This window comes from Alligator mississippiensis, chromosome 15 (genome assembly GCF_030867095.1).
Source record: "Alligator mississippiensis isolate rAllMis1 chromosome 15, rAllMis1, whole genome shotgun sequence".
NCBI lineage: Eukaryota > Metazoa > Chordata > Crocodylia > Alligatoridae > Alligator > Alligator mississippiensis.
The window spans coordinates 3,692,318-3,701,893 of record NC_081838.1 but is presented as its reverse complement, the minus strand read 5'-3'; the positions used below and the strand labels follow the sequence as shown (position 1 = coordinate 3,701,893).

The 9,576-nt window shown below is 59.4% G+C and overlaps 1 protein-coding gene across 4 annotated transcripts; it reads left to right on the top strand.

Moving 5' to 3' along the window:
- Positions 1 to 246: 246 nt before the first annotated feature.
- On the top strand, positions 247 to 8,800 carry LOC109280201 (RNA-binding protein 4B). 4 transcript variants are annotated; one of them, XM_059718503.1, is made up of 4 exons: positions 247 to 354; positions 1,287 to 1,709; positions 5,262 to 5,951; positions 8,139 to 8,800. In XM_059718503.1, the coding sequence occupies exons 2-3, from the start codon at positions 1,298 to 1,300 to the stop codon at positions 5,942 to 5,944; spliced, it is 1,095 nt and encodes a 364-aa protein (XP_059574486.1). In that variant the 5' UTR covers positions 247 to 354; positions 1,287 to 1,297; the 3' UTR covers positions 5,945 to 5,951; positions 8,139 to 8,800. The 4 variants fall into 4 exon arrangements, with proteins under 4 accessions (XP_059574486.1, XP_059574487.1, XP_059574488.1 ...); XM_059718504.1 differs by having other exon boundaries at positions 6,095 to 8,800; XM_059718505.1 differs by lacking the exon at positions 5,262 to 5,951.
- Positions 8,801 to 9,576: the final 776 nt, after the last annotated feature.

Sequence of the window (9,576 nt, the reverse complement as noted above, 5' to 3'; positions counted from 1 at the left end):
CTCATCAAGTCCCCCCAGCAGAGCCATAGTGGAATAGCCCCAAGGAACAAACCGTTCTGTCTACTCCCCCCACCCCCGGTCCCAATGGAACACTCCCATTGTCCCGCTTGTCCAATCCCCGACCGCAGCGATGACGCCACCCCAGCCCGGCTGCAGAGTGGGGGGCGGGCTCACCCTGGGAACGCTCGACAGCCATTGGTCCTCAGTCTCCTTCCGGAACGTGATCAACAGGCGCCCCTAGCCAATGAAGAAGCGACGAGAGGGGTGGGCTCGGGCTGGGGCCGCGCTGCCACCGTCGCCGCCATTTTGTGTAGGCCGCGCTGAGGGGGAGGGGCTGTCGTCGCTGCTGCTGAGGTGAGGCCGGGCCTGGGGCCGGGGCCGTGGGGGGGGCCACGGGGGGCTGTGAGGGGGGGAGGGTAGCTGGGGGCAGTGGGCGCTGTGGGGGAGGGGGCCCCACCCACGTGCCTGCGGGCCCTGGCTCGGGGGGTCTCCCAGGGAGGGCCCGGGCTGTGCGGGGCGCGGGGCAGCGGCTGCCCTCGGCGGTGCTGCCCGGGGCGCGGATGGGGCGGGGGTTTGCAGTCGGCTCTCGCCGTTCATAGCGCCCCGCCAGCCGGGGCCGAAGGGGCCCGCGGAGGTCAGTCCAGCCCGCCCCCTGCTCCAAGCAGGGCCGGCCGCGGCTTTGTTGAGCCGGGCCCGAACACCGGAGGATGCGGACTGCGCCGCCTCCCTGGGGAGGGGTGCCGCCCGCGCCCCTCGAGGCCGGCCTGGCTTGTCGGAGGCGTCTGCTGCCGCCCGCGTCCAGCCCCGCGCGTCTTGGGGCCCGCTGGCACCGGGGACGTGCCCGGGTGCGGGGCCGGCTCCCCCGGGGGCCCAGGTGGTGTTGGAGGACACCCTCCACCTCGCCTCTCGGGGGTGCTCAGCGTCCCCGCCGGGCCGACCAGAGGAGCCGGGCACGCTCCGCTTCTGCTCTCTTGTTGTCGTTGTCGGCCGCCCCGAGCGTGTTGGGACGGGAGGCGTGCAAGCCAAGCCAGATAGGGTCCCCGTTAAATGCGGACCGTCTTTGTGGGTTTTTGCCGCTTTCTCCCACCGTTGATTCCCTGACGGCGTGGCGTGGTTCGATGTAGCTCGCAGCGAATGAGCTACCTGCGCAGGAAAAGGAACATCTGTCCCTGGCGCGTTGGCCAAGCAGGGCTGTGTGGGGCGGGGGCGTCCGTGTCAGTTTGCAGAGCTCAGGGAACACGGCCCTGGGGCGAGCGCTTCTCCTGAATGTCTCCCCCTCCCGCCAGGCCCCGCCGAGATGGTGAAGCTGTTCATCGGGAACCTGCCGCGGGAGGCGACGGAGCAGGAGATCCGGTCGCTGTTCGAGCAGTACGGGAAGGTGCTGGAATGCGACATCATCAAGAACTACGGCTTCGTGCACATCGAGGACAAGACGGCGGCCGAGGACGCCATCCGCAACCTGCACCACCACAAGCTGCACGGCGTCTGCATCAACGTGGAGGCCAGCAAGAACAAGAGCAAGGCCTCCACCAAGCTGCACGTGGGCAACATCAGCGCCACCTGCACCAACCTGGAGCTGCGGGCCAAGTTCGAGGAGTACGGCCCCGTCATCGAGTGCGACATCGTCAAGGAATATGCCTTTGTGCACATGGAGCGGGCTGAAGATGCTGTCGAGGCCATCCGGGGCCTCGACAACACCGAGTTCCAAGGTGACGCAGGGCAGGGCGGCCTCCGCTAGGACTAGGTAGCGCCAGGAACAGGTCAGCTGGAGGGGCCCAGTGGGCTTGGATGGACAGTGCCCTGGGCAGGGGGGGTTGCCAGAGCCTCGAACAAGCATGCAGGATTGTTTTGGAGAGGGGCTTGGGACCTGGAGGAATTAAGGTTTACTGTAGATGCTTTCAGCTCGGGCATGTGTTTCACTTCCCAGGCAGGCAAGGTCACTCTGCTTGTTCTCTACACGGGGTCTGGAGGGACTGGGAACAAGCTGTGCAGGTCCTCGCAGTTACTGCTTGGATGTACGAGGGGAACGAGAGGTACTGGCTGAGCTGCGCCAGGAGCAGGGCAGCATGGTCTGAGGTGCCCTGGGCTGCAGGCGGGGGAGGTGGGGAAGTCTAGGGTACCTAAGTGCCCTGCCTCCAGGAGTGGGTGGAGGTGGAGCCCTGCACTGTCCAGGAAGGCGGGAGCTGGAGAGCCTTCCCTTCAGGGGACCTGCAAGCAGCTTAGTTGGCCTCTTTCCCTGAGGGGTGAAGGTGGCCTGGAGCAGGCTGCTGCATTCGCTAGGAGGCTGGGCTTTGCCCGTCTTGAGAGACGTGTTCTCTACTCCGACGGTTCTGCAATCGCCTCACGAGGCAGTGGGGGGCAATTTGAGACTTTGGGGTGTTGTGCCCACTCCCCTTTAACTTGAAAGCAGGCAGCTGTTTGAATAAGAATCCTTTTATTAAAGATCACTCACCCTTGCTCCCCGCTGGAGCACTGAGGCCACGCTGTAGCCCCCCAGCACAGCCAGAGTGCACTGGATTTGCCCTCTTGCTTTCCCTGGACAGCCTAGAAGACTTGGCCAAGGCACTGCGTAACAGCCAGGGGGCCACCAGCAAGGTTTTTAAAATGTTCTGTGTCTGGTGCCTGTTCCAGACACCTTGAGGGAGGAAGCTGAGTGGAGGGGTGGGGGGGTGCAGCCTGGCCTATATAGCACATGGGCAACTGCCTGGTCACAGGAGCTATTGGTGGGGGGTGGCGTGCAGGACCACGTGGTGGCTGCAAGGCCTAAGGCAAGCCCTCTTTACCCAGGCAAGAAGGCCATGCTGCCTCTGAGGTCCCAGGGATGGCACCATGCTTCACTCAGCAGGTTCGTTGGATCCTTGCTTGCCTCCTGCCCGTGACCAGTGGGCCCAGGATTTTAATTTCTGTTTATAGGGGCCAGCACCAGGCAGCGGAGCCTGCCCGTGGGTTTATAGTAGAGCACTGAGTATGCTTGTTAGCTGCTGTGTGCTTAGCAGAGGTCTCTGTGTGTGTGCCCGAGTAGGTCAATGAATCTGGGGACTCGGTAGGTGTCTGGATTAACATGCACGGTATGGATCAGTGCCAGGCCGGCGCCTCATGCCAGCTGTCTCTATTCTGGTAGCGTAAGGGCCATGTGTGTACCGGTTCCAGCACTGAAGGCAAGGGTGCTGGTAGATGGCTGTGGCACCCATCCTTGGACATCATCTTGCATCTCCAGGGGGAAGCTGGACTCCATCTCAGGGCTAGAGAGGGCACTAAGGGTGACATGGGCTGGCCTGACCATAGAGTGGGGGGGTGGGGCTGTCTCACTTGGGAGGTCTGGGGCGGGATGTGCCAGGACCACTGTCTGCTGGTGCACTGGGTGTGGGGGGTGGGCACAGGGCTGCACCTGTCTTGTTAAGGAGTGACATCAGCTGCTGGCTTGGTGCATTACATCGTGGCCCGTGTGGTCTAGGGGAACCCCCCACAATATACAGGGGACTTGAACCTGGCGGGGGGCAGTGCTAGGGCAAGACAAGCGGAAGTGCCCAAGTTGTTTTGGGTATTCAGACTTGTTCAGAAGTGACTGTAGCAGCACGAAGTCCCTGTGGCGAGTGAATGCAGCCCCTCCTCCCCATGTAGAGGACATGGGCAGAGACAGCCCTGGGTGGGCTGCGTTCAGTAGTTTGCTACTTCAGGCTTCGTGTGCAGTGTGATCCAGACCTGCAGCCTCTCCCTGTTTGGCCTGCTCTCAGGCACGTAGTCCCTTTCCCTCTGGAGTACCTGGCAGTGTTACCTCAGCACTGGCTGCCACCTGGTCACTCCAGGTAAGTCTTCTGGGGTGGGAGGCTGCTTACCGCCCCGTGCAGGGAGGGAGGGAGCAGTGTCTCGAAGACGGGGTTCCTGCGTCTGAATGGGACCTGGAATCTCTGTCCCTGGGCCCCTCTTGTGGGGAGGGGGTGATCCCGGAGGGGCCAGTGCTGTGCTGTGAGAAGGAGCAGGCCACTCTGATTCAGTGTGGTGCAGCTGGAGGCTCCCCTCACTTCTGCGTCAGCGCGTGGCGATTGTTAAGCTGTGTTGCTGCGCAACCAGGCACTTGAGTGCATGTGACCTGCTGAAATTCTCTCAGGCTAGCCAGGGTTGTTGCTGCTGCCCAATTGAATGCGGCTTCAGGCCCGGAAGGTGCTTGTCCCCTCGCTCCTTCGGTGTCTGTCCTCAGTGTGATGAGCACCCTTGTGCCTTTCTGGAGGAAACTGCCAGAGCCACTCGGTGTGTAGCCTGTGATCTGAATTCTGCATGTCCAAATGTACTATTAAAGCGCCCTTTGCAGCCCCAGAGGTACAGCACATGCGAGCCAATGAGTAAGCCACCGCCTCTGCAAGGTAGGGCACACGCTCAGCCGGACAGGCAAGGATGACAGTAGCCCAAGGAGCTACCGTGGAGAGGTACCTATGTCACAGGGAAGGAGAGCAGAAAGGGCTGCCTGCTGTGGGCCCTGTGCTTACGCACCTGGATCCAAAAGGCTCAGCCTTCAGAGCAGCTCCCTCTGACTCAAAACCTTGCATCATTTCCCCTTGCTGAGCAGCGGCGATAGAAAACCACTCGTGCCCATGCCTGCGTGTAGCCCTGCGCTCCATGTCTGTCCCTCAGCTTCTGCAGCCTTTCAGAACAGGCTTCTGGAAGGTACAGAGGAGCCATCTCAGGACAAGCTTCCCCCTTCTGCCTTCTGATATTCCTTCCTGGGCTTGGGTGGCAGGCATGCAGTGCCTTTTGTCTAGCTGCTGTGTGGACCGCCAGGCATTGGCTTGCTGTGGGGAGATATCATCATGTGTCTCTGGCAGAAACAGGCTGGGCTGGGAACCCCCTTGGTAAGCGTGTTGCTAGCGGTCAGTGCTGTGTGGCTCCTGGTCTGTGCTGCAGGCCTGTTACCACGTGAGCCACAGGCTGTGCAGAGCCAGCCTGGGGCTTGCTACAACAGGGCTGCTCCTGTGGCTGCAACGGCGACTTGTCCCCTGGTGCTCTTGGGGTTGTGCACTTTTCATGCAGGTAAACCTCGATCCAGCAGAGAAGCCAGATGCTGCAGGACCTGCAACGTGAAGCCATCAGCTAGGCAGGATGCTGGTAGCCTAGAGACTAGACTAGCGGTTCCAGGGATAAGCCGTTGGCCTTGCTTTGATGTTTTTAATCTGATTTCTTGTGCTCTGTCTTTGTAACAGATTTTTGGGCTTCCCGTGTGGCGGCAGTTAATTTATAGCAACCCTTCTTGCGTCTGTTTCTTAAAGGCAAGCGGATGCGCGTGCAGTTGTCTACGAGCCGGCTCAGGACTGCGCCCGGGATGGGAGACAAGAGTGGCTGCTATCGGTGTGGGAAGGAAGGGCACTGGTCTAAAGAGTGTCCGGTCGACCGCCCGGGGCAGGTGCCTGACTTTACCGAGACCTATAACGAGCAGTACGGAGCAGTGCGCACTCCCTATCCCACGGGCTATGGGGAGACCATGTATTACGATGACGGGTACGGAGGAATGGTCGACTACTACAAGCGCTACCGCGTGCGCTCGGCCTACGATGCCTATGCAGAGCAGACCATGGCCCAATACTCCCAGTATGCCCAGTACTCCCAGGTGCAGCCCACGGCCATGGCCGCCGCCACCACAGCCATGGCCAGCCGCCTCCCCACCACCCTAGACCCTTACGATAGAGCTCTGCTGCCCACCCCGGGCGCGGCGGCGGCCGTCGCCGCAGCTGCCACCGCTGCCGCGGCAGCTGTGTCCTCCACCTATTACGCCCGGGATAGGAGCCCCCTGCGTCGCACGGCAGCCGCGGCCACCACCGTCGGAGAGGCGTACGCGTACGACCGGAACCAGCTGTCCCCAGCGTCGTCGGTCACGCGGGCGGCCTCCCTCTACGACGTGCAGCGGTTCGGGCGGGATCCGTACGCGGACAGGGCGCGGTACTCTGCGTTTTGAGCCGGAGGTGAGCGTGCTTTCAGGTGTGGTTCATAGATGTCTGTTCTGGGGCTCTGAGAACAGACGCAGCAGATTCTCTGCCTGCGTGTCACTTGTCAAGCATTGAAGCCTGGGTCTTAAAAGCCATAATGACATGCCGGGTCCTCTTAGGTCTAAGAAGGCACTGTCCAAGGCAGAGGTGTGGAGGCGAAGTGGGGTCGAACACAGACGTCCTGCCGGTTTCTGAGGTGCCTGTCAGCAGAGCTCTTGGTACACGGTGTGCGTAACGGGCAGGAGTGTACAAACTGGGGGCGGTGCTTTGTCTCCCTAGACTACCAGACAGCAGCAGCCATGGTGGGGAGGGTAGTCAGGCCAAGGGCACCCTGCTTCGTGCAGTTAAAAGCCTGTCAGCTTGTGCTTGGTTGGTCTGGCTGCTGAGGAGAGCCTGCCCCTCTTGGGAAGATGGCAGCAACGTTCATCCTGACCTCGGGCTCTGGCACACTGGTAGGGGGTTGCTTTGGGGCCCAGACTGCCGGGTTGCAAACAAGTTTCTCCTGGCTCTGACTTGCCAACTGCTGCTGAGCGTAGAACATGGGTGTAGCTTCCTTTGCACCATCGCCTTGTGCAGGCTGCAGCCTCCAACGGTAGCCTTTTACAAGTGGGGTGAGCTGACATAGTGCAGCGTGGAGGAGACGAGTGCACCCTGCGGTGAGCCCGCCAAGATCCTGGGGTGCTATCTTCCTGGCTCTCAGCACCCTAGATGCAGCGCAGTGCTTGCAAAATGCAGGCAGTCAGGGGCAGATCCTATAGCAGGAAAGACTGAGTGAGAGCTTGGGGGTGAGGGGGATCCTTGGCTGTGTCTAGCACAGACTGTGACCCTGCTGTGGCCACAGTGAGTTGCTGAAAGAAGCCCTGCACAACTCTCAGCTGATTTCCCTGAGGTCTGAGCATAGGCTGGGCTGCTTTTACAGTGCGTTAAAAGAGATTGCTTGTTTGCTGAGCCCAGCCCCTTCCCTTCCTGGGGCAAGTTAGGTGGGCGGGGGGCATGAAAAGGGCAGGATCCTGCTGGGCTGAAGCAACACTTTGAGGTCCAGCATGCACAGAGGTGCTGAGCCTTACGTGGGGTGGGGTCAGATTCTGAAAGGTGTTCTTCTGCCAGAATCCAACTGTAGGGCACTGTGGCTGTGGTTCAGGGAGAGACAGATCACCAGCCTCTAGAACAGGTTCCCAACCACCAGGCTGTAGCCTGATACCAGGCTGCAAAGGGTTGGCTGCTGGGCTGTAGCATGAGCCCCCTGCTTGGACCCCCATATGTCTGTCTGGACAGGCGGCTTCCTCCGTGTCAGCAGTCGCACATGGGATTAAAGCTGGGCGGCGGGGCAGCCCCAGGAGGGAGGCAGCTGGCTCTGCTGCTCCTGTGCCAGTCCGCAGCTTTATAAAAGAGGTTAGGAACCGCTACAATAGAAGAGCAGGGCTTTAAATCCTGCCCCCACCCCCTTTTTATTTTATTTTTTTTAAACCCTTTTTTTGTTTTAATTGCTAAAAAGCAGAACTTTTTCAAAGTGCCACGCTCCTGTCGACCCTCCAAGGGACTTGACTGGGGTCGCTTCAGCTCAGTCTCCTGGTAGGATTGAGATAGCTGATCCCTCAGGCAGAAGTTGCAAGCACAGGAAACCCCAAGCTGGGCCCAGCCAGGAGCAGCCGCAGAGGCACCAGATCTGTCTACAGTCCCTGGACGGTGCTGCGCCAGTCAGGCTAGGAAGGCAGGGTGAGGACTAGAAAGCCTGCTTTAGACCAGAGAGCGCCTCTTGCTTTTGGAGTAACTCTTCAGAGCGCAGCCTTTGATCAGCAAGGAGACAGTCAGACACCCATGTGCAAGCAGCTGGAGCCCTCTGAGGGTGCAGGGCAGCGTGACAGTCAGTGTGAGGTGTCTTTACTCGTCAGGGGAGCAAACGGGTTCAAGCAGAGAGTCGCTGCTGGGCCTCCCTCTGGCCAGGACCTAGGAGCAACCATGCTGTCTCATGAAGCCTGATTCCCTGCCTCCGTTGTGAACAACAGCCACGAACGCAGGAGCCTCTTTCCCGAGTATGCTTTTGCACTGATGTTGGCAGCTGTCAGGCAGCCACGTGCCCTCTCTGCACAGGAGACGCGAGCGTGTGTCAAGGCAGACCTCTGTCTCCGGGCCTCTGAACGAACTGTGCTTTTTATCTTTCAGGTAGGATATTTGCGGCTGGACGTCGGGGTTCCTGTTGCACATGAAATCTGTACCGTGCGCGTCGCACTGCGCTGGGCTGGGCTGCCAAGCGTGCCAGTCGCGTTTGCCTTTAACGGACATGCGTGTTCCTCCCTCCAGAACCTAGTGAAAGCAAACTGCTTAACTTCCCTCTCTTTATTTTTCAGGCGATGCTTTGATTAGTGTCAGTCCCCCCCCCCCCCTTTATTTCACTTCCTCTGGCAGCGCAGAGCCTTTCCTGCACCCAGAGCTACTACACTCCACCCGTAGCCTAGGTTTTGAGCTAGAGTAGCTGTAGTGCTAGCTTGCTTTTTGTTTCCCTTTGGGAGATGTGCTTGGAGGCTGCTGCCTCTAGGGCAGTCCAGTGCGTAGCTTCCCTTTCTGAAAGCATGTGTGTGCGTGTGTTTGTAAAGGTGACTAGTCCAGTCTTCCTCAGTACGAAGTGTTGTATCTGATGTGGCCTCGCGAAGCCGCCTCCTGTACTTCTGGCCTCTGATGTGGAGTTGTCTTTTCTACCCTGACCTTTTTTCTTTTTGGAGTATAAGCTGTGATTGCCCTTCCCTTGGGACTTGGGGGTGGGGGGTAGGTCTAGCAGCGTTTGATTGCCACTCCTTTTTTCCAGAAAAATAAATGCTTGTAACAGATGGACTGACATCTGTCTCTTGTGTAACCGGGGGGTTGGAGTGGGGGTGCATGCACCGGGTTTGGGCAGGGGTGGGAGGAACGGAGCAAAGCTCTCTCTCCCGATGCCTGGGGTGGCATGCATGAGAGGGCAGTTGAATGCGGCTTTGCACTCCTTCCCAAAAGTCTCCCATTGCCTGGAACCGGCCGTACTACAGCTGCTCAGCGGTGTTCCCTTAGAGATGATAAATGCTACACAGAGGGCTGAATCTGGGCAACCACCTCTGCTGGTGGGTGCTGAGCTTGGCTGGGGTTCTTCCTATGGCAGTGGGATTCCTGACCTGCACTTCTTTAGCCTTCTCTTACATTGCCCAATGGCCCTCAACTGCTGTATCTGCACCAGCCTGATCTCCACTGCTTCTGCCACCCTTAGTAACACTGTACAGTCTGACCGATCTGCCCCTGTAGTGCCAGAGCCTGTCCCTGCTGTGGTTGCCTGAGGGTACAGCCTGCTCTCCTGGCCTCCGAGTTACCTCTGCTAGGATCCCACCCTGCTCCCCAAGTTTTACGTTGCTGCTTTCCTCCTCTGCAGCCTCAGTGCTTCAAGAGTAAGTTGGAATTGAAATGCAAGTAGGCCTTGTGCAAGAGTGAGTCAGTGTGTGCGGGGGAGCGGGTTAGAGTTAACAGTACAGCATTCAGTCCATCCACAGACAGGGAGCTGGTGGGCTTTTATCAGGTGTGCACATCTAATCAAACACAGATAATGGGCAGCCAGGCTCTAAGCTCAGAGGGAGTTTAG

Bases quoted from the DNA above. Each gene is read 5' to 3' on its own strand.
- LOC109280201 (XM_059718503.1), top strand. From the start codon at position 1,298: ATGGTGAAGCTGTTCATCGGGAACCTGCCGCGGGAGGCGACGGAGCAG. The intron at 1,710-5,261 runs GTGACGCAGGGC...TGTTTCTTAAAG, and splicing joins CGACAACACCGAGTTCCAAG to GCAAGCGGATGCGCGTGCAG.